The sequence below is a fragment of the Gigantopelta aegis genome, chromosome 3 (assembly GCF_016097555.1).
Source record: "Gigantopelta aegis isolate Gae_Host chromosome 3, Gae_host_genome, whole genome shotgun sequence".
Classification (NCBI taxonomy): Eukaryota; Metazoa; Mollusca; class Gastropoda; order Neomphalida; family Peltospiridae; genus Gigantopelta; species Gigantopelta aegis.
In genome coordinates, this window is record NC_054701.1 from 94,639,535 (window position 1) to 94,665,623 (window position 26,089).

The window sequence follows — 26,089 nt, forward strand, 5'->3', positions numbered from 1 at the left end:
CGACAGCGGGTTTCCTCTCAAAATCTGTGTGGTTCTTAACCATATGTTTGACGCCATATAACCGTAAATAAAATGTGTTGAGTGCGTCGTTAAATAAAACATCTCTTTCTTTCTTTGTATTGTTGTTAGCCCTTTCGTTTGAGAGTGAATTCAGACACACTGTGTCCTCTGTCGGGAGACTACATGTATAAACACTCAGTATAATTGAAGACAAGCACAGCAAACACGTTGTCTTCATCAATAATACAGTAAGCCCAGGTCGGAATCCATGCATTTGTAATACAACAGTTTCCAACAGGATGACAGTAATTCAAAAACATTAAAAAAAAAAGTACAAGAAAAAACCACGACGTTCCTCGTAAGCCAATTATAGAATATTAAAAATCGTATCGCTGTCCAAGTCAGAGTCATTCAGTCTGCATTAACTTTCTTCGCAAAACACGATATAAGGGTGATCATATATCTTTGGACGACCCCCCCCCCCCCCCCACACACACACACCCCGCTGAGGCTGACATTTGTTTACAGTGCGGTATTAAGCTTTTCACAGCTGTTCTAGCCATTGCACTACGACTGGTATATCAACGGCCGTAGTATGTCCTATCCTGTCTGTGGGATGGTTCGTATATAAATAGCTTGCTACTAGCAGAAAAATGTAGCGGGATCCCTCTAAGCACTGGCGTAGCCTTTTTTTGGGGGGGGGGGGGGGGCAGTATCGGGGGCAAATTTAATAGTTTAAAAAAATAAAATAATGGGAACATGGACCCCGTGACGCCCCCCCCCCCCCCCCCGCCACTATCCAAGACTAATATGTCAAAATTACCAAATGTTGACATCCAATAACAGATGATTAATTAATAAATCACTGTGCTCTAGTGGTGTCGTTAAACAAAACAAACTTTAACTTCGACGAACGAATATAATGAATTTTTTTATTTATCTTTAGTTGAGACGATTGTATTCGGGTGCGTCTAAAGGTAGAAACCCATGTGCTGCGTAGTGCGTAAACCACAAGCGCTTCCATATGTACGCAATGCGTGATGCGTGTTACGTCATGCGTTAATTCCCGAACTCCTCTGTGATCGTTCCAATACGCATCACGCAGACAATACGGAAACAGGAAGTAGGGATATCATGCACGGCTTCATTGCAAAATGACAAAATATATTACATACAAAAAAACAACAACATCCAACTAAAATATAAATGGGGGTAGACTGCGTATGTATCGTGCATTTTAGTAAACTGTGGAATACTGTAGATGTCCTTTTCAAAAGTTGCACCGTCTCCCAATAGAAAAATCAAGCAACGACCCCAGATATATTACGTGTTTCATGTTACGTGTGTTATATAATCATAATTGCAAGTACATGTATTGTAAACATTTATCGTATGTATAACGTAAAGCAAATGTATTTTAGTCACTTTCTACGTCCCTTTTCAGAACAAACAACTTAGTCTAAATAATTTAGTTTAATGTGAGTTCAGGATAGCGGATTTAAACTCTAATTGGAAAGCTAAAAAAAAGTAATTAAAATCATACAAGACAAAAATCCGTCACGATGCTGGACTTTGAGTAATTTGTCAGTGTCGGTGTATTAATAGTTATAACAGTATTTCTCTTACGCTCGTCTCAACTGGTATACAATTAACACTGGGCGTTCGGCAGACCATCTATTGTGAGTGACTAACACTCAATAATTATATGCCATGTATAAATGCCGCCGATTGATCACTTTATGTTCGTAACACGCTACTGGCAGCAGGTGCCCGACTTTCAGGAAGCCAGAGCGAGGCTCTGGGATTATCAAAGATGGCGACAGCGAGATGTGGTGTGTTGGTTCTGTCGCTGTGTGTTTGTTTCTTACTAAACTGCTGCACTGTTTCCGATGGGGCTAAATCTTTGCCAGATTTCACGAGGTAAATATGAAAGTGTATATGTTTGTCAGTATCAGCTATCGTATTGTTCGCTGTTTGTGAATCGTGGGACGTTGCCCGACACTTCTAGCGATCAACCGACTAGGCGACTGGTAACAATTATAGATTTACATTCTGAATCAAGTCGAGCTCCTCGCAACGCTTCGCAGCATACGGTAGTGTGTACACGCGTCGCGGAGACGCTTGTTATGTAAACACCGCGCGGGAGTATTCGGTCACTGCCAACACGGGCCGGTCATGCCATCAAGTAGAAACTTCAGTAACATGATGTAACAAAAAGAGAAAATGTTCCGTCTGTATTTTTATTAACAGTACTTATGTATACATATATACATTACATGTATGCACCATGCTTAAAATATGTTGATGCTTTGCTGCACCTTTCATAAAATAAATTATAAAGACACAAGTAGTCTGGCTCCTACTCCTAGGAACCATATCTGGAGTGTGTGTGTGGAGGGGGGGGGGGGGGGGGCAATCGCTAGTCAATGGGTCACAGCATCTAGTTTGGGCAGGGTACCCATGTTTGTATCTTTATTTAAATTATTTTCGTCATGGGGGGGAGAGACTGTACCACCTGCCCCCCTTCCCCGGTTTTTACAAGTCTGGTAGTTCTGACATGGGTAGGGGATGTGTGTGTCTATAGTATGTCAGTATATGCATCTACAATGACTACATAAATGAAAGTTGGCTGGCTTTTGCCCGAATTAAAAAAAAATGCCCGAATTTGCATAACAACATTTATTCATATTAATATTACTAACAAACAGCTATATAGGGTTGCAAATGAATCTCTTTGTATTTATATATGGATTACAACTAATTGAGAGGGTAGAATAATGGAAATACATGGTAAAATGGTCTCAGGTTAGCACATTTCCCCCAAATAATCTGTATTATTTTTGAGAAAAAAACAATGTATCTGTTTGAACTCGACATCGCGGTCAATTACAAAGTCGGCACTGTCATTAGAAGTGTCATTAACATTTAGTAACATAGTCGCACGTTCCCTTTGATCATTTCACTACGTGCGGACAACAATATGCGGTTTGGAAATTAAAGCGGTTTACAAGTACAACCCTTGCTAAATCAATTTATTAAAATATGACATACACAGCGAAGAAAATAGTACGTTTAATAAGGGACTTTAAAATAACGAAGTGGAAATTAGAACATGATGAACTTCGGGTCTTTCCGTTCAGACCCGGAAACTCAAAGCTTCCGGGAAATCCCTGTTTGGTGCCAACAAGTACTCCCCTGTAATAGAACCAATGGGTTAGTGTGCTGAAATGTAAATGCCAGCTTTCAAGTTTGTCCTAGCATACCAAATAATAATAATAACTTAGTATTTATGATAAGAATTTGGAGAAAAGGTACAAAAATCGCCCATCTTAGATTCTCATTTGATTACCTTTGCCGGTTAACCTTTACATTTGTATCTGAACCACTGGAGAAAATTGTTCGTGCAAACACTAAAACCACATGAACGACATATCGTTTGTCTGAAAAAATCAAATTGTATGCCCTGTTGTGATTAAAATTTGACCAGTCAAGATTGGAGATATCGCAGGAGATATCACAAATTATAGTGTCAGTGAGAGGACAGTTAAGGCATTTGGCCTGGTATGCATATTCAACGATATATAATGCACATTATTGCTTAATATCAACACGTATAATCGTATAGTAATTAATAAAACGGTTAAATGTGACGGCTATTATATATAACGGGCGCAGCCATTTTGTACCATCTCAGTGAGTACGCCCTCTGGCGAGCTGGTGGTTACGTAATACTTAACGCGTAACGTCAGGAATGAGCCTTAGAACTAGAGAAACACAATCTACCTGGTTTTTGCGGGATGATAAATAGTCATACATTGCAATGTTCTGTAATAATACACATCCCAGTAAGCCAACAGTAAGTATATCCAGCACTATATATATTATTTTTCAATACAAAATAAAATACCATTGTCAAAGTGGCTACACAACAAGTCGAAACAATGAACAATGTTTTGCCCATGCATTAACCTACTTACTGAAATGATACACAGAGTGTTTTCTTAGTTAATTGGTCTTTGCTGTTAGTTGCTTCTACCTGTGATTCCTGATTGGCAGGTGTGTATTTGATTGGTAACCAGACGAGCCAATTAATTGACACTGTCTAGACACAAAAATACATACCGGTATTGTGGAATATTACCTGTCGCCCCTAAAATTGTAATGGACATTGTTTATTACTGTAAATAGTTCTGTAAAACTATTAAGTAGACTTTTCCATCTAAAACCACAGAACTGACCAATTACGTAGTCCCAAGGGGTGGGTTTCAGGACAGACGTGTGTGCAGGGGGGTGAGTTTCAGGACAGACGTGTGTGCAGGGGTGGGTTTTGGTCGTCAAAACCCCTCTCTCCTGGAGCAGATTTTCTAGGTTTTATTCTATATATTTTGAGGGCGATTTTGTTCGATCTCACTGTAAACTAATAATGTTACTAATTATATTAAAATTAATTTAGTTTTCATTTCAGGAAATTAGACTGTGTAATAAGCCGAAGAATTTAAATTAAAAAACAAACAGGATGACATCAGAACCAAATATCAGTGCTCAATATGGCTTCCCATAATCTAAGTTAGGGGAGAATTTAATCACTCCCCTCATTGTTAACACAGCGAAGCTGTACTCTACACACCGTTTCTTGGATCATTTACAATACTTACCTCTATTTCAAAGTATTTGTGTATTAATAAGTCTTCTGGTCACTTTTATCCTGAGAGGTACATGGAGTATATATACAGTATTAAAATATGGCGAGCCAATGAAAATAGCAGTATATTAACAACAGTGGCGTAGTATGTGTGTGTGTGTGTGGGGGTCACAGGGTCCATGCCCCTCAATCAAACCTGTTTTTTACTGTATTAAATTTTATAAAAGCATACATAGTGTGGATTGACCCCTCCCCCCCCCTCCCCCCGCATATGGGTTGGCCCTCTTCCCCAATATAAAATGATCTACATATGGCACACAGGTTTTATTTGTCTTTTTGGTAAATTAATAATGAACTTCCTACATGTGTAGATGTTTTTGGTGTGATTATTTAATTAACATTTGATTTACGTGTTCTTGTATTGTTTTTACTCTTAATTAAATTGAGCAGTTATTAATGAATGAATGTTTAACAACACACCTGCAAAAAGAAAAATCACATTGGCTGATGGGTGTCAATAAGACCCATCAAATCAAAGGTATATGATGATAAGCGTTCAAAAACTAATAAAAAGTTGTGGGTTTTTGCATATGCATTGGTATAAACATCGACATATTCCGCTATGAGCCAAGTTTATTGATCTACATGACTGATTTACATACAGTTTATATGAGCAAACCTAAAAGCAAAAGCTAGAGTTACATGGCCGTAGAAACACACAGGCTGGCTCTCAGGCTGGGGAAGAGACAGCTGTACATGTATGTGATATGTTCTTGTCTTCAGACGTTGTCAAAAACTAAATATATACATGTGTGTCAATTTGAATTTAATGTGAACTGAAAAACAATACATTGTATATGTGTGTCAATTTGAATAATATGAACTGAGAAACAATATGTGTGTATTAGTACAGTGTGTTGATTTTTATTGATCTGTGCAACTTGATGACAGCACCAAGTGAAATCAATAACCGACAGACTGGGCTAGTAAATAGAGCATACAATTAAAGGGACATTCCCGAGTTCGCTGCATTGTAAGATGTTTCCGACTAATAAAATATTTCTACGATTAAACTTAATATTAAAGGTATTTTCTTGTTTAGAATATCAGTGTCTGTATATTCAATGTGTTTCTAGTCGTCGTAATATTTGTAAGAAGCCCAAACTGGATTTTGTCGAAAAATAAGTTCGTACGTACGAAAAAATAATATTTTAGGAAATAAAATAAATTTAGCCTAGTATAAATATTAAAACAACCAAAAACATGTTTAATATACAGCCACTAATATTTTATGCAGACAAATATAGTTGATATGTCATTACAATCGTTAAAAAGTCTCTGTTAGGCGATAACATCTTAAAAATTGCAGAAAACTCAGGAATGTCCCTTTAACTTACATTGTTCACTGTTGGTACACACTGACCTCAATACACTTCATGTATTTATTAAACTTTATACAATTAACTTACATTGTTCACAGTAAGTACACTGACCTCAATACACTTCATGTGTTTGTTAAACTTTATACAATTAACTTACATTGTTCATCATTAGTACACACTGACCTCAATACACTTCATGTGTTTGTTAAACTTTATACAATTAACTTACATTGTTCATCATTAGTACACACTGACCTCAATACACTTCATGTGTTTATTAAACTTTATACAATTAACTTACATTGTTCATCATTAGTACACACTGACCTCAATACACTTCATGTGTTTATTAAACTTTATACAATTAACTTACATTGTTCACAGTAAGTACACTGACCTCAATACACTTCATGTGTTTATTAAACTTTATACAATTAACTTACATTGTTCATCATTAGTACATATTGACCTCAATACACTTCATGTGTTTGTTAAACTTTATACAATTAACTTACATTGTTCACCTTTAGTATATACAGACCTCGATACACTTCATGTGTTTATTAAACTTTATACAATTAACTTACATTGTTCACAGTAAGTACACTGACCTCAATACACTTCATGTGTTTGTTAAACTTTATACAATTAACTTACATTGTTCATCATTAGTACACACTGACCTCAATACACTTCATGTGTTTATTAAACTTTATACAATTAACTTACATTGTTCATCATTAGTACACTGACCTCAATACACTTCATGTGTTTGTTAAACTTTATACAATTAACTTACATTGTTCACAGTAAGTACACTGACCTCAATACACTTCATGTGTTTATTAAACTTTATACAATTAACTTACATTGTTCACCTTTAGTATACACTGACCTCAATACACTTCATGTGTTTGTTAAACTTTATACAATTAACTTACATTGTTCATCATTAGTACACACTGACCTCAATACACTTCATGTGTTCGTTAAACTTTATACAATTAACTTACATTGTTCACCTTTAGTACATACTGACCTCAATACACTTCATGTGTTTGTTAAACTTTATACAATTAACTTACATTGTTCATCATTAGTACACACTGACCTCAATACACTTCATGTGTTCGTTAAACTTTATACAATTAACTTACATTGTTCATCATTAGTACACACTGACCTCAATACACTTCATGTGTTCGTTAAACTTTATACAATTAACTTACATTGTTCATCATTAGTACACACTGACCTCAATACACTTCATGTGTTCGTTAAACTTTATACAATTAACTTACATTGTTCATCATTAGTACACACTGACCTCAATACACTTCATGTGTTCGTTAAACTTTATACAATTAACTTACATTGTTCATCATTAGTACACACTGACCTCAATACACTTCATGTGTTCGTTAAACTTTATACAATTAACTTACATTGTTCATCATTAGTACACACTGACCTCAATACACTTCATGTGTTCGTTAAACTTTATACAATTAACTTACATTGTTCATCATTAGTACATACTGACCTCAATACACTTCATGTGTTTATTAAACTTTATACAATTAACTTACATTGTTCATCATTAGTACATACTGATCTCAATACACTTCATGTGAATTTGAATAATATGAACTGAGAAACAATATGTGTGTATTAGTACAGTGTGTTGATTTTTATTGATCTGTGCAACTTGATGACATGCATCAAGTGAAATCAATAACCGACAGACTGGGCTAGTAAATAGAGCATACAATTAACTTACATTGTTCACTGTTGGTACACACTGATCTCAATACACTTCATGTATTTATTAAACTTTATACAATTAACTTGCATTGTTCACCTTTAGTACATACTGACCTCAATACACTTCATGTGTTTATTAAACTTTATACAATTAACTTACATTGTTCATCATTAGTACACACTGACCTCAATACACTTCATGTGTTTATTAAACTTTATACAATTAACTTAATTGTTCACCATTAGTACACACTGACCTCAATACACTTCATGTGTTTATTAAACTTTATACAATTAACTTACATTGTTCACAGTAAGTACACTGACCTCAATACACTTCATGTGTTTATTAAACTTTATACAATTAACTTACATTGTTCACCTTTAGTACACTGACCTCAATACACTTCATGTGTTTGTTAAACTTTATACAAATAACTTAATTGTTCACCTTTAGTACACTGACCTCAATACACTTCATGTGTTTATTAAACTTTATACAATTAACTTAATTGTTCACCATTAGTACACACTGACCTCAATACACTTCATGTGTTTATTAAACTTTATACAATTAACTTACATTGTTCACAGTAAGTACACTGACCTCAATACACTTCATGTGTTTATTAAACTTTATACAATTAACTTACATTGTTCATCATTAGTACACTGACCTCAATACACTTCATGTGTTTGTTAAACTTTATACAATTAACTTACATTGTTCATCATTAGTACACACTGACCTCAATACACTTCATGTGTTTATTAAACTTTATACAATTAACCAATCTAATTAAAATTAGCTCCACTATTACATGTGGATCTAAAGACAGCCAGTTGGAGCTCATGTCCACCAATCAAAACCTTACTGGCAGAATCCTGCTAGTGATTTAAAACTAACAACACTGCATAGTCCCCAATGTCCAGGTAACATTTCATCTGTAAATAATAATTTAAATATTGACCAATCACACTTCGCCTTTTATAACGTTATGTAGGAGCATACAAATTCTAAAAATATCAGGCGAGTCTATTTTAGTGGCCGCAGTACATCGAACCATACCAATACGTACGGGGTGGGTTATCAGTCTATACAATTTCAATTTTACATTAAAAATTATTTATTTATTTATAAAATAAAAAAAAACTAAATCAGTCTTCAGTTTTACATTACAAATTATTTATTTTATAAAATAAAACATGTTTTAAGGCATTCGTAATTCACACGAAACATGTAATAGTGGAGCTAATTTTAATTAGATTGACAATTAACTTACATTGTTCACAGTTGGTACACACTGACCTCAATACACGTCATTTGTTTATTAAACTTTATACAATTAACTTACATTGTTCACCGTTAGTACACTGACCTCAATAAACTTTGTGTGTTTATTAAACTTTATACAATTAACTTGCATTGTTCACCGTTAGTGCACTGACCTCAATACACTTCGTGTAATTAGCTTACATTGTTCACCATTAGTGCACTGACCTCAATACACTTCGTGTAATTAGCTTACATTGTTCACCGTTAGTACACTGACCTCAATAAACTTTGTGTGTTTATTAAACTTTATACAATTAACTTGCATTGTTCATCATTAGTACACACTGACCTCAATACACTTCATGTGTTTATTAAACTTTATACAATTAACATACATTGTTCATCATTAGTACACACTGACCTCAATACACTTCATGTGAATTTGAATAATATGAACTGAGAAACAATATGTGTGTATTAGTACAGTGTGTTGATTTTTATTGATCTGTGCAACTTGATGACATGCATCAAGTGAAATCAATAACCGACAGACTGGGCTAGTAAATAGAGCATACAATTAACTTACATTGTTCACTGTTGGTACACACTGATCTCAATACACTTCATGTATTTATTAAACTTTATACAATTAACTTGCATTGTTCACCTTTAGTACATACTGACCTCAATACACTTCATGTGTTTATTAAACTTTATACAATTAACTTAATTTTTCACCTTTAGTACACTGACCTCAATACACTTCATGTGTTTATTAAACTTTATACAAATAACTTAATTGTTCACCATTAGTACACACTGACCTCAATACACTTCATGTGTTTATTAAACTTTATACAATTAACTTACATTGTTCACAGTAAGTACACTGACCTCAATACACTTCATGTGTTTATTAAACTTTATACAATAAACTTACATTGTTCATCATTAGTACACACTGACCTCAATACACTTCATGTGTTTATTAAACTTTATACAAATAACTTAATTGTTCACCATTAGTACACACTGACCTCAATACACTTCATGTGTTTATTAAACTTTATACAATTAACTTACATTGTTCACAGTAAGTACACTGACCTCAATACACTTCATGTGTTTATTAAACTTTATACAATTAACTTACATTGTTCATCATTAGTACACACTGACCTCAATACACTTCATGTGTTTATTAAACTTTATACAATTAACTTAATTGTTCACCATTAGTACACACTGACCTCAATACACTTCATGTGTTTATTAAACTTTATACAATTAACTTACATTGTTCACAGTAAGTACACTGACCTCAATACACTTCATGTGTTTATTAAACTTTATACAATTAACTTACATTGTTCATCATTAGTACACTGACCTCAATACACTTCATGTGTTTGTTAAACTTTATACAATTAACTTACATTGTTCACCATTAGTACACACTGACCTCAATACACTTCATGTGTTTATTAAACTTTATACAATTAACTTACATTGTTCACAGTAAGTACACTGACCTCAATACACTTCATGTGTTTATTAAACTTTATACAATTAACTTACATTGTTCATCATTAGTACACACTGACCTCAATACACTTCATGTGTTTATTAAACTTTATACAATTAACTTAATTGTTCACCATTAGTACACACTGACCTCAATACACTTCATGTGTTTATTAAACTTTATACAATTAACTTACATTGTTCACAGTAAGTACACTGACCTCAATACACTTCATGTGTTTATTAAACTTTATACAATTAACTTACATTGTTCATCATTAGTACACTGACCTCAATACACTTCATGTGTTTGTTAAACTTTATACAATTAACTTACATTGTTCATCATTAGTACACACTGACCTCAATACACTTCATGTGTTTATTAAACTTTATACAATTAACCAATCTAATTAAAATTAGCTCCACTATTACATGTGGATCTAAAGACAGCCAGTTGGAGCTCATGTCCACCAATCAAAACCTTACTTGCAGAATCCTGCTAGTGATTTAAAACTAACAACACTGCATAGTCCCCAATGTCCAGGTAACATTTCATCTGTAAATAATAATTTAAATATTGACCAATCACACTTCGCCTTTTATAACGTTATGTAGGAGCATACAAATTCTAAAAATATCAGGCGAGTCTATTTTAGTGGCCGCAGTACATCGAACCATACCAATACGTACGGGGTGGGTTATCAGTCTTCAATTTTACATTAAAAATTATTTATTTATTTATAAAATAAAAAAAAACTAAATCAGTCTTCAGTTTTACATTACAAATTATTTATTTTATAAAATAAAACATGTTTTAAGGCATTCGTAATTCTTACGAAACATGTAATAGTGGAGCTAATTTTAATTAGATTGACAATTAACTTACATTGTTCACAGTTGGTACACACTGACCTCAATACACGTCATTTGTTTATTAAACTTTATACAATTAACTTACATTGTTCACCGTTAGTACACTGACCTCAATAAACTTTGTGTGTTTATTAAACTTTATACAATTAACTTGCATTATTCACCGTTAGTGCACTGACCTCAATACACTTCGTGTAATTAGCTTACATTGTTCACCGTTAGTACACTGACCTCAATAAACTTTGTGTGTTTATTAAACTTTATACAATTAACTTGCATTGTTCACCGTTAGTACACTGACCTCAATACACTTCGTGTAATTAGCTTACATTGTTTACCGTTAGTACACTGACCTCAATACACTTTGTGTAATTAGCTTACATTGTTCACCGTTAGTGCACTGACCTCAATACACTTCGTGTAATTAGCTTACATTGTTCACCGTTAGTGCACTGACCTCAATACACTTTGTGTAATTAGCTTACATTGTTCACCGTTAGTGCACTGACCTCAATACACTTTGTGTGTGTATGTCCTCTGTTTATTAAACTTTATACAATTAACTTGTTCACCGTTAGTACACTGACTTCATTTCACTTCTCTTACAAGGACACATGTAATAGCTCAAAATGTATTTGATGCAAAGCTGACAATAGGATGAGCAGTTTTAATGAAGCCCCAGTGCATGGTTTAATTAGTGGCAAATGTCAGCAATTTTGTAATTATAGGAGTGTAGTGTGATCTGGACCTGGGGTGTGTGGTTCGAATATGAACCAAGTGGACCCTTTTTCTATTTTGTTTTTGCACCACCAGAAACTCCATATGTATAAATCTGTATGTTTTAGTTCTGAAAGCGGACCATTTGCTTCAGGGGCCCCTATGCCCCTGAATTAGCAACAATTAGTAAATGTATATTTGTTTAATGGCACCCCAGCAGATTGTTTAATCAGGGATTGTCACAACACTGAACAAAATAAGAAACTTGACAGTTTAAAAACAATTCTAACCAATCAGTATGAGTAATGTGGAAGGGATAATTGTAAATATTTATAGAATTTTCCTATTCTATTTATATAAAAAAAGAGTGGCTTGTGTGGTCCCCCCCCCCCCCCCTAGAGGTTGACCCTCCATTCCAAATATATATAGTGATGACAGTGGCACCGATGAAATATGCCAGTTTTAAACAGAGTGCCATTGTAGACTGATTTCGTCAAAGAGTTACAGTTATTGCAATATGTTGATTAAAAAAATAAGGTAAATAAAACATCATATTCACCAAACGTTTGCACAGTGTAAGACATCTGTGAAAGTAAGGCTAAGCAATGCTATCCACACCCGTTACAATAGGTGTGGTTCATTGTTTATTAAGTCTTTAAAGAGGCACAATTATTTCATAACACTTTGGTGTTCTAATTACTGGGGAACTGCCGTTATTGTATAAAAGGTGACCACAGTAGAGGTAATATCGCATGTCGGTGTAGATAGAGCTAACTACTACATAAACCGTTCTTTTGTTCTTGAATTTGCATCTGAAATCCGGAATAGACAGCATCCGGTTTAGGCACAGTTCTGTTCATAATAAGGAAGGAAATGTTTTATTTAACGACGCACTCTTCACATTTTAATTATGGTTATGTGGCATCGGACATACGGTTAAGAACCACACAGATATAGAGAGAGGAAACCCGCTGTCACCACTTCATGGGCTACTCTCTTCAATTAGCATCAAGTGATCTTTTGTATGCACCATTCCACAGACAGGATAACACATACCACAACCTTTTATATGCTAGTTATGGTATTCATAATAAATGAACGGTAACTGGATGGGACTTTAAAACTGCTGGTTTACACAGAAATTCGGTTTAGACAGATTCCGGTTAAGACAGAATCCACTGTATATAAAACTAGAGTTTGAGACTGACAGATCAAGCTGCAGTTTTTTGAAGCTATCTTAGCACTATGATATCTTAAAACCATCATACACTTTTACGTCACTTTAGCATGTGCTGTAGTGATGTCCAAGCCTACGATGATTTTACGATATTGTAATAGGCTAATCTGTCAGTCTGTAACTATAGCACTAAGATGGCTTCCAAAAGCTGTAGTCTCTAACTCTGCTTTTATATAAATGTATTTACTCCAGAGACTGAAATAATGAGTTAGCTGAACCGGTTAACTGCAGGTTTCCATCTAAAGCTGTTTTCTGTAGAGACAGTTTGTCTAAAATGGTCTTCAGTAATGTCTAAAACAGTTTTCTGTCACTAGTGCCAGGTCAAGGTCTCTGTAAATATAATCAATATGATTCAAAACTCCTAATTCTCTTCAGTGATCCCCACATGCACGTGCGGTGAACCGCGACTAATCCTGTAATTGTGTGGACATCGGTAAGCTAATAAACGTGCCGGGTTAATAAATGTGCCGGGCGCCATTAGCCGAGGAGATAATGAAGACTAAACGGAACAACTGGACGCAACTAATTGCCAATTATAACCATGTCACTGCTGGCCGGCAGTTGGCCGTGATAAAGAACCAAATGTTAGGACATGAAAACACATTTGACTGATTGACAAGCAGCGTTCACAGATTAGGCATGGGTTTGTTCCCAGCATTTTGATTAGTGACAGTTGTAATCAACTGAAAATTAATTACCAATTACACATGTTAAAATGTAAATTATGTGTTATTTGACATTTTAGAAATGTGTAGCAATATCAGAAACTTGTAGAGCATGTCGTGAAGTGATGCTGAATAAACTGTTCCATGGTGATGGACATGGCTTTTAAAATGATAAATATATCATGAGATACACACCATCTTCTGCATTCACCCTTCATGGAGTTTGGACTTTCCCTATCCCAATCAGTGCTCCATGACCAGAGCATCGAAGATCACGGTATATTGGTATATGCTGTGCTGTCTTTGGGGGTTGGTGCCTTTTGCTAGGAGTAGCCTTCACAACCCTGCAATTGGCCACAGCAGTCGGCAATGCCATGGAGGTTTTAATTATCCATGGTACATTTTTGCCTTGGTCTATATTCAAGGTTTTTTTGCCGTGGACATTTTCTTAATTGCAGGGGTTGCCTTCATACATCAGAGCAGCAGGTTTCCTCTTACTTTTGACCAAGTTTTAGAAGAATCTTCTGTTAGACACCAAATGTGCTGAGGTGTTGTTGAACAAGTAAATTAATGTAAACTGATGGTTTACTTAAGGAGCCACCAAGGAAAAAACCCTAAATCCAAGTGGATGGAAAATCTAGTTTTTGGACTTATAAAACATGTCATGTTTGTAGCGTCAAATTTACAAGCATATATGTACATATATCAGGCTTCTTATGCATACTGGATTTCCTGGAATTTCCTTGAATTTTGTAATTTAAAAATCCAGGCCTGGAATGTCCTGGGAAAAGTATTAAATTTTATTGTGTCCTGTTTTTTTCGCATCTTTACTTTTGTTGTCCTCATAACCTGTCTAAATTCAGACAACATTTTGTTATAAAAACATTCATTGATTGAACATTTCATGTCCTGGAAAACTTTAAGAATGTTCTGGAAAAGTTCTGAAAATGTACTTGAATTTTAATCTTTTCCAAGTGTAAGAACCCTGTATACATGTGTACGTAACTACTTTGATTTACCATACTTAAACATGTGTACATAACTACTTTGATTTACCATACTTACACACGTGTACGTAACTACTTTGATTTACCATATTTACACACGTGTACGTAACTACTTTGATTTACCATACTTACACACGTGTACGTAACTACTTTGATTTACCATACTTACACACGTGTACGTAACTACTTTGATTTACCATACTTACACACATGTGTATGTAACTACTTTGATTTACCATACTTAATAGACACATGTGTACGTAACTACTTTGATTTACCATACTTAATAGACACATGTGTACGTAACTACTTTGATTTACCATACTTAATAGACACATGTGTACGTAACTACTTTGATTTACCATACTTACACACATGTGTACGTAACTACTTTGATTTACCATACTTAATAGACACATGTGTACGTAACTACTTTGATTTACCATACTTAATAGACACATGTGTACGTAACTACTTTGATTTACCATACTTAATAAACACATGTGTACGTAACTACTTTGATTTACCATACTTAATAAACACATGTGTACGTAACTACTTTGATTTACCATACTTAATAAACACATGTGTACGTAACTACTTTGATTTACCATACTTAATAAACACGTGTACGTAACTACTTTGATTTACCATACTTAATAAACACATGTGTACGTAACTACTTTGATTTACCATACTTACACACATGTGTACGTAACTACTTTGATTTACCATACTTAATAGACGCATGTGTACGTAACTACTTTGAATTACCATACTTAATAAACACGTGTACGTAACTACTTTGATTTACCATACTTAATAAACACGTCTAAGAGTAAGAAAAGCAGGCTTCTTAAATTCTGCATTTTATGTTTTCATGATATTTATATTTCATCCAATCATGTATTATTAAAATCAATGTGATTAATATTAAAGAGACTGTCTTCAACTTGCTTCCATTGTGACATGATTGAACTAAACTAATACAGTAGACATTTTCTTGTTGAGGACACCAGTGTTTGTGTTCCAAGTGTTTCTGGTTGTCCTATTATGCTTGTAATGTTTTTAATACCTGCATCTCAATATGGATTTTATCTCCCAATAATTTTCTGTATATGCCAAAACAAAATTAATATTACCTGAAGTACTACAACTATTGGGACAACTAGAGACTTAACTGGATATAGAGACACTGAGATTCTAAACAAAAAAAAGAAGAGAAACGTGATCATGTGTAATTGTAGTTGTTAAAAAGGCTCTGTTATTCAATGAAGACAAACTTAGGACAGTCTGTTTAAACTGCAGACAGTAAGCAGAAATTGGGAAGATAAAACATTTCTGACAACTGGCATTTACCAGTTGAAAATAAGAACCTTGATATTACAGAAGACCATTCATAATTTATTACAGCTATTCTTAAAAAAAAAACTTGTTTCATAAATTTCTGAAATGCTAATATTTCTTTAACAGTGTCAGGACATGGGCAAGACGTCTCGATCTCAAGTGGAAGCAGTGGATTTCCATTTTGACCGGATACGACACAGTCCAGCTGGTGAGTGGTCACTAGTAATGATGTTCTAATGATTGGTTAATTTATAGTCAAGCTGGTGAGTGGTCACTAGTTACTATAGTGATGTTCAAATGATCTGTTAATTTATAATCGAGCTGGTGAGTGGTCACTAGTTACTAGTGATTTTCTAATGATCAGTTAATTTATAGTTGAGCTGATGAGTGGTCACTAGTTCTAATGATCGGTTAATTTATAGTTTAGCTGGTGAGTGGTCACTAGTTACTAGTGATGTTATAATGGTCGGTTAATTTATGATCGAGCTGGTGAGTGGTCACTAGTTACTAGTGATGTTCTAATGATCGGTTAATTTATGATCGAGCTGGTGAGTGGTCACTAGTTACTAGTGATGTTCTAACGATCAGTTAATTTATAGTCGAGCTGGTGAGTGGTCACTAGTTACTAGTGATGTTCTAATGATTGGTTAATTTATAATGAGCTGGTGAGTGGTCACTAGTTACTAGTGATGTTCTAACGATCAGTTAATTTATAGTCGAGCTGGTGAGTAGTCACTAGTTACTAGTGATGTTCTAATGATTGGTTAATTTATAATCGAGCTGGTGAGTGGTCACTAGTTACTATAGTGATATTCTAATGATTGGTTAATTTATAATCGAGCTGGTGATTGGTCACTAGTTACTAGTGATGTTCTAATGATCGTTTAAGTTATAATAAAAAATTGATCAGTTTGACTTTTAAACCAATGTGATGATCGAAGTCCAGAATCGATTGTGTGGAAAAATGTTAACTATAATTGTTCCTCCAGTTTAGATGATAGAACTGATGTAAATAAGGTTTGTGTTTATAAATAACAAATATATGAGATAATTATTAAATGTAAAATTAACCATTTATGGGCTGAACATGACAATAGGTGTATGGTCCTTATAGTTCAAATCCTTCTTAGGATCATATATAATTCTAACAAATTGTGTAATCGAAAGTTGATTGGTCGGTGTCAGCCGATTATAACCAATGATCGATGATGAAATTCCATTAGTTAGTATTCACGAGTTGGCGTTGGTGACTAGTTAGTATACTGTAGATCCTGAAATTAATGCGATCATAATATTAATGCGCAAAAATGCAAGTTCGTATTCTTCGCATTAATAAAATGATGCATTTATTTCTATGTTTTGTAAATGTGCCCCATGTTATTAAAACAAAACAAACAAAGATTAAAATTCTAATATATTTTTAAAAAACACAACTGAGAAAACAATTCATTGTAGGCAAGACAGATTAATTGTCCAATAGTCCAACAAGCTATGTGTCACACTACTAAAACAAATGAAGATTAAATGTCTCATACATTTATAAAACAACTGGAGCATAAATCATCGTTGGCGAAACACACTACTTGTTCAATAGTCCAGCAAGCTGCCAACCACGTGTGACGATTGAGGGGTCTTTGGCCACCCTGTCAAAAGCCGACACGATCCATCGCGCATGAATGGGTTTTAGCACCTAATCCTTAGGTCGACCGTTTCTTTTTTCTTACTGTTCACATTCAGTGCAACTTTGTCAGCATGCCACTGAGCGAATTGTTCTTTCATTATGACTTTGAAATCGCCATTCACAGATAAGTTCATTGGTTGCAACTGACCAGTGCATCCAGCCTGAACAAACCAAATTTCGAAGTTTCTTGTATGGAGTAAATCAAGAACTGAGTCACATCTGTATGCTTTGAGTTAATCTCGCCAAAAACACTAGGGACTAAATAGAATAACTGATGTGTACACAGACATATCAATGAGTTGATCTTATAAAAGATATCTGTAACTCAGGATTTAACCGAAAAGTACACAGGCGTGTGTGTGTGTTCTTAGGAAAGGGAGACCACTCGCATTAATTTCATGTCATATTTTAGTCTGCCCACCTTCACTTGCATTAATTTAGGGACGCATTAATTTCTGGATTTAGAGTGTGAGTTAAGATCTCAACTCCAGCAGCTAGCTACCTTTACATCCATGTCCACATATGGACTATGGTGTTCTCTGATGTACATGTATGAGTGCGAGTGAAGATCTCAACTCCAGCAGCTAGCTACCTTTACATTCATGTCCACATATGGACTATGGTGTTCTCTGATGTACATGTATGAGTGCGAGTTAAGATCTCAACTCCAGCAGCTAGCTACCTTTACATTCATGTCCACATATGGACTATGGTGTTCTCTGATGTACATGTATGAGTGCGAGTTAAGATCTCAACTCCAGCAGCTAGCTACCTTTACATTCATGTCCACATATGGACTATGGTGTTCTCTGATGTACATGTTTGAGTGCGAGTGAAGATCTCAACTCCAGCAGCTAGCTACCTTTACATCCATGTCCACATATGGACTATGGTGTTCTCTGATGTACATGTACAGACATTTGGCAAAGTGTGTGTCACCTGCTGAGCTGGAGGACTGCTAGTTCTGGCTTGTAGCTTGTCCCACCCGTCTGTTAGCCATTGTCATGCAGCATAATACACCATTACCATGATCATCATTAAAACAATTTTCAGTGGGTTCCAGTAATAGAAACCATAAAGAGTTTCCCATAGAATTTGAAATCTTTCAGTCTGCTGATGCAGTACTAGGTTTAATGGTACATGTAACCTATAGAACAATGGTAGTACATGTACTTTAAATGACATATTAGCTGAGGATGTCATTGTCCTATCACGGTCTGTAATGACACCCGTGTTTCAGTGGCCATCACATTCTGAACGCTTTAATCACCCGACCAGCATTTCTGACTGTGTGCCATTTTCTTTAATCGAGTCTTGACAAGCGTCTAATTACTGGCTTGTAGCTTGGTCCTAGACTACAGGAATTCTGCCATTTTGGACGTGCGTGTGATGACCATTATTAAACACTTGTAGCATTCTGTAACGCTCTCATAATTGTCTGATTGATATGTACCGCTGTTCGGGGCACGCTGGCAGTTTCAGTAATTGACCAACCCAGCAGCTAGCTAGCTGACCCAAATCTTTTTCTGCATTACTCCTTATTCCCAGTGCAAAAAATGAAGTGTACTTTGTTTAACAACACTACTAGAGGAGATTAAAACAGGCATCTAAATACGTCGAGAATGGTTATTCAGGTTACCAGGAGGTTACCACTTAGTTGAGAATGTGGTATTTCGTTCTTCATTTTTTAAAACAAAATATTGACATATTTGTGAAGGAATTTTAGTGGGAATTGTCAGCTTCATATAGGTTACTGTGCCCATTAAGTTCCATACACAAGGCACTCATCTCACTCTTCTTTTCAGCTATTTTGTGTTTGTCAGATATATTGTTGGTGCTTTACTAAATGGCGGATAACATTTTTCAATACTGAAATTTCAGTATTTTGAAATTTACTTAGTACAGTAAATTGGTATCGACATGATACTGATACTGAATGGTATATACAGTATTTACTGACTGAACTAGAAACATGTAGATACTGTTCTTATTCCCAGGACAAAAGTTACAGTTTGTTTTGTTTAACGACATCACTAGAGCACATTGATTTATTAATCATCGGCTATTGGATGTCAATCATTTGGTAATTTTAACATACAGTCTTAGAGAGGACACTCACTACATTTCTTCATTAATAGCAAAGGATCTTTAATATGCATAATCTCACAGACAAGATAACACTGGCTGTAACAAGAAATAGCCCAATGGGCCCACTGACGAGGATTGACCTCAGACTGGCTGCACATCAAGGCTACGACCTGCCCCCTATTCCCAGTACAATGCATGATACACGTACACTTTAAAACGTGACAGTTGAACCCTGTTGCACTGACGTAGACACTGTAATTATAGTGCACGGCTTTACGGCGAGACCAGTCGTCTTGCCCGAGACAGGCTGTTTTGGGTGTAGGACAAGTAAATTCTTTTAGTTAAAATTACACTGTAATTGTTTTAAATCAATAGTGCATTAAAACACAGAAACATTTGTGTGAGAGGCACATTTCAGACAGGACAAGTACCAATAAAGTGGATGTTGAGAGTTAATACAGGGTCATGATAACAGTCACAGACAGATGGTGGTTGCGGGACTCGGAAATACTGTAATCAAACCAGTGAGTTTTAGGAATATGAGGTGGTGGGGTCTTGTCCCCATTCCGGCTCCAGCGCTGAGCTCATTAGGGAGGTAGATGTATACGGCCAAACACTGTCTGTTGTATGGCTTGTAGATGCTTAAGAAGTAATCCTCTTTGTTTTGTATGGCTGGTAGGTACTGTCCTATCCCAGTGCAGAGTCTCACTCAGAGTGAATGAACAGCTACATGTATTTCATTCTAATTCATGCTTACATCTAATTTTGGTTGATGCATGATGTCTTGCGATACGAATTACAAAATATCTGACATCCAGTAACCAATGAGAAATAAATCAATGTGCTCTAGTGGTACAGTGAAACCGGACACACTATAGACCTAGTAAAATGTCCGGTGTTACGAGGTTTCTGATTTAGAGAGGTTAAGTTTTGTACTGATTTTAAAAAAGGACCGTGAAAAATGTCTGGTTTTGGGGGAATTCCTGTTTACAGAGGGTCCGGTTTTCAGAGGTTTCACTGTATATTTAAACAAAACCAACTTTAACTTTATCTTGGGCTATGTGAGTAATTCACACCTTGGTTAGCTGGGCTATGTGAGTAACTCACACCTCGGTTAGCTGGGCTATGTGAGTAACTCACACCTCCATTAACTGGGCTATGTGAGTAACTCACACCTCAGTTAGCTGGGATATCCAAGACTGTGGGTACAAGTTAGTAGTTAGTGATTAGCAAGAGGGATGTTGGTGTAGTGGTCTTACACCTCCCCACTGATTAGCAAGAGGGACGTTGGTGTAGTGGTCTTACACCTCCCCACTGATTAACAAGAGGGACATTGGTGTAGTGGTCTTACACCTCCCCACTGATTAGCAAGAGGGACGTTGGTATTGTGGTCTTACACCTCCCCACTGATTAGCAAGAGGGACGTTGGTGTAGTGGTCTTAACCTCCCCACTGATTAGCAAGAGGGACGTTGGTGTAGTGGTCTTACACCTCCCCACTGATTACACCTCCCCACTGATTAGCAAGAGGGACGTTGGTGTAGTGGTCTTACACCTACACCTCCCACTGATTAGCAAGAGGGACGTTGGTGTAGTGGTCTTACACCTCCCCACTGATTAGCAAGAGGGACGTTGGTGTAGTGGTCTTACACCTCCCCACTGATTAACAAGAGGGACGTTGGTGTAGTGGTCTTACACCTCCCCACTGATTAGCAAGAGGGACGTTGGTATTGTGGTCTTACACCTCCCCACTGATTAGCAAGAGGGACGTTGGTGTAGTGGTCTTACACCTCCCCACTGATTAGCAAGAGGGACGTTGGTGTAGTGGTCTTACACCTCCCCACTGATTAACTAGAGGGACGTTGGTGTAGTGGTCTTACACCTCCCCACTGATTAGCAAGAGGGACGTTGGTGTAGTGGTCTTACACCTCCCCACTGATTAGCAAGAGGGACGTTGGTGTAGTGGTCTTACACCTCCCCACTGTTTAGCAAGAGGGATGTTGGTGTAGTGGCCTTGCACCTCCCCACTGATTAACTAGAGGGACGTTGGTGTAGTGGACTCCCCACTGTTAGAGGGACGTGGTAGTGGTCTTACACCTCGCCACTGATTAACTAGAGGGACGTTGGTGTAGTGGTCTTACACCTCTCCACTGATTAGCAAGAGGGACGTTGGTGTAGTGGCCTTATACCTCCCCACTGAGCCAGTACTGGGAGGCATACCCAGCTCCTACGATACAACCATAAGGCTAATTATTAATGGCTTACCACCGGGTCACCGACGCTGATGCCCAGCTAATTCATGAAGCTAGGTATGCAAGACCAATACTAGTAGTTTCTGGCATGAGTCCTTTTCTAGATGGTTTTTCTTACACAAATCTCAAGAAAATCTATCCTTGGAGTGAGCTCCAATAATTGATTTTCTTGAGACGAGGTATATGAAAGGCTGTGGTAAGGGCTATACTGTGTGTGGGATGATGCATATAAAAGATCCCTAATGGGTTTCCTCTAAGACTATGTAAGAACTACCAAATGTTTGACACTCAATAGTGGTGTCATTAAACAAAACAAGCTTCAACTCATTGGAAATGATCCTATATATGTAGAACTGTTAACCAAGTTTGATGTGTACATATGAAGTAGAATGACAGTGTGAGGCATTGTTAAACAGTCATTTGTGTCTTTCTTTTAGAGACGTGACGGAACATAACCAAGTTTGATGTGTACATATGAAGTAGAATGTCAGTGTGAGGCATTGTTAAACAGTCATTTGTGTCTTTCTTTTAGAGACGGGACGGACCATAGCCCAGTGGTACAGCGCTCGCTCGATGTGTACATATGAAGTAGAATGACAGTGTGAGGCATTGTTAAACAGTCATTTGTGTCTTTCTTTTAGAGACGGGACGGAACATAGCCCAGTGGTACAGCGCTTGCTCGATGCGAGGTCGGTGTGAGATCGATCCCCGTCGGTGGCTCCATTGCGCTATTTCTCGTTCAAGCCAGTGCACCACGACTGGTATATCAAAGTCCGTGGTATGTACTACCCTGTCTGTGGGATGGTGCATATAAAAGATCCCTTGCTGCTAATAAAAAAGAGTAGCCCATGAAGTGGCGACAGTGGGCTTCCTCTCTCAATATCTGTATGGTCCTTAACCATATGTCTGACGCCATATAACCGAAAATAAAATGTGTTGAGTGCATTGTTAAATAAAACATTTCTTCTTTCTTTCAGAGATACCAGGCAGCATCCAACCTGTCGGCGTCCCAGTCCCTGGATGTCCAGGTGACGTTTGAGAAGGTCGTAGGAGCGGAGCTTGTCCGTGGCATGTCCGCTGACCTGTCCATAATGTTTAATAAGAAAATGAAATTATTGAAGGTTTGTAAACAAACTTGTACCTGTGCATATGTATATGGCAAGGATCATGTGTATATGGCAAGGATCATATGTATATGGCAAGGATCATGTGTATATGGCAGAGATCATGTGTATATGGCAGGGATCATGTGTATATAGAAGGGATCATGTGTATATGGCAGGGATCATGTGTATATAGCAGGGATCATGTGTATATGGCAGCATTCATGTGTATATGGCAGTGTTCAATTTGTCCAGAATTTTTTTTCTCATAAAATTAAAGCTTGTTTAATAATTTTGGGTACAGTCAATTGGAAGTTCTCATCATTCCTGTATAAGCAAGAACATAATTGATGTACCTTTTCTAACTGAAATGTTTATCCTTGGAAGAAATGAATTTTTCACCACCCATGGACAATTGACTAATTAAAGATTACATATTTAACTAATTAAAGACAAAATATATAACTGGTTAATTACAAAATATGTAACTTATTAACGACTAAATGTGTTACTTATTACTGACTAAATGTGACAAATTACTGACTAAATATTTGACTGAAGTATGTGACTAATTACTGACTAAATATAACTGATTGAAGACTAAATATGTAACTGATTACTATAAAAATATGTAATTGATTAATGGCTAAATATGTGACTAATTACTGATTAAATGTGACAGATTCCTGACTAAATATGACTAAATGATTCTGTTTGTAGAACACTGTGGAAGTTGCTGAAACGGCAGCAGCAAGCCATGTCTGGAACGGCTCACTGGAGGTAAGAATGTTTTGTTGGCTTTCTGCTGCTAGGTGTCACTTCAGTTTATAGGAGCGCTGTGTTGGGCATTATTTTGGTATCTGCATGGAGATAGATTAATATTTGATGGTGCAGATTTAGGTGGTTGCAGAACCCAGAACAGTGGATAATGCTTTGAATGAGCACAGCAAATGACACTAATGTTCTTAAAAGATGAATAATTATTTTGTCCTGGTTTCAAAGTTTTAAAGCTTTTTTTAATGTAAATCCTGCAAGTTCTGTCTTTGATTATATGTTATTTAAGAATTCTGATTTGTTAAATGTGAATGCTGACTGATTGGTGTGTGTGTGTTTCAGAAGAAGGACGTCCATTTCTACAACACTAAGGAGATGCAGGATGTCGTCTTGGAGTACGACGAACGCTTCCAGCAGAAGATCAATGATTCGTTCTCCAGCGTTCACATCCCTGTCGAGATATACGAGGGAGGTAAGAACAATGTCAACAGGTGTTTAATGACAGGTGTACATTGTTAGGAGTGTCAACAGATGTTTAATGACAGGTGTACATTCATAGGAGTGGGAACAGGTGTTTAATGACAGGCATACATTGATAGGCGTGTGAACAGGTGTTTAATGACAGGTGTACATTGATATGAGTGTGAACAGGTGTTTAATGACAGGTGTACATTGATAGGGGTGTGAACAGGTGTTTAATGGCAGGTGTACATTGATAGGGGTGTGAACAGGTGTTTAATGGCAGGTGTACATTGATAGGGGTGTGAACAGGTGTTTAATGACAGGTGTACATTAATAGGGGTGTGAACAGGTGTTTAATGGCAGGTGTACATTGATAGGGGTGTGAACAGGTGTTTAATGGCAGGTGTACATTGATAGGGGTGTGAACAGGTGTTTAATGACAGGTGTACATTGATCGGGGTGTGAACAGGTGTTTAATGGCAGGTGTACATTGATAGGGGTGTGAACAGGTGTTTAATGGCAGGTGTACATTGATAGGGGTGTGAACAGGTGTTTAATGGCAGGTGTACATTGATAGGGGTGTGAACAGGTGTTTAATGACAGGTGTACATTGATAGGGGTGTGAACAGGTGTTTAATGGCAGGTGTACATTGATAGGGGTGTGAACAGGTGTTTAATGGCAGGTGTACATTGATAGGGATGTGAACATGTGTTTATTGACAGGTGTACATTAATAGGGGTATGAACCAGACCTGTCAACCCTCCCGGATTCCGCGGGAGTCTCCCGGTATTTGATCAAATCTCATTTCACCTGTGCGGGAGACAGTTTCTCCTGTTAAATGACATTTTTGTAAGCATAAAAAAAAAATCGATCCTCTTTTGTCAAAATAACATAAGGGAAGTAACTCTACCTTTTTTTTTCTCATTCGGAAAATGTCGACTACTTTCGTTTTCTGAGAATGTAACAGGCCGAATTGTCCCGACTGTTTAACCTTTGCCGAAGTGAGAATTGTGGGATAGCCTATTTATATTGTTAAAAAAGCACATGGAGTTTATAAAATGACGTGTTATTATAATGTTTGTTGTCATCGTAATGGCTACGAAGCGTGTTGCCGCTAATTCAACAGGCTGTGTATTGACATTCAGTGTTGCATAAAACAAAACAAAAAAATATCCAATTTAGTTCTAATAACACCTGAATTGTAAAATGTCTTCTCACTGGATTACATAATGCAACTATGACGAATCGTAACTGCCAGACTCCGAGTTGACAGCGATACACACGATGCATGTT

At 36.4% G+C, this 26,089-nt stretch overlaps 1 protein-coding gene across 1 annotated transcript in view; it reads left to right on the plus strand.

Annotated features, from left to right (window-relative positions):
• The first annotated feature begins 1,813 nt into the window (after positions 1-1,813).
• LOC121368950 (voltage-dependent calcium channel subunit alpha-2/delta-2-like) overlaps positions 1,814-26,089 on the plus strand; it is a 95,645-nt gene continuing 71,369 nt past the window's right edge. Inside the window, exons 1-5 of the mRNA XM_041493715.1 lie at positions 1,814-1,920; positions 16,564-16,645; positions 23,434-23,577; positions 24,280-24,339; positions 24,676-24,805. Coding sequence (XP_041349649.1) covers positions 1,814-1,920; positions 16,564-16,645; positions 23,434-23,577; positions 24,280-24,339; positions 24,676-24,805 — 523 coding nt within the window. The remainder of the gene's footprint in view (positions 1,921-16,563; positions 16,646-23,433; positions 23,578-24,279; positions 24,340-24,675; positions 24,806-26,089) is intronic.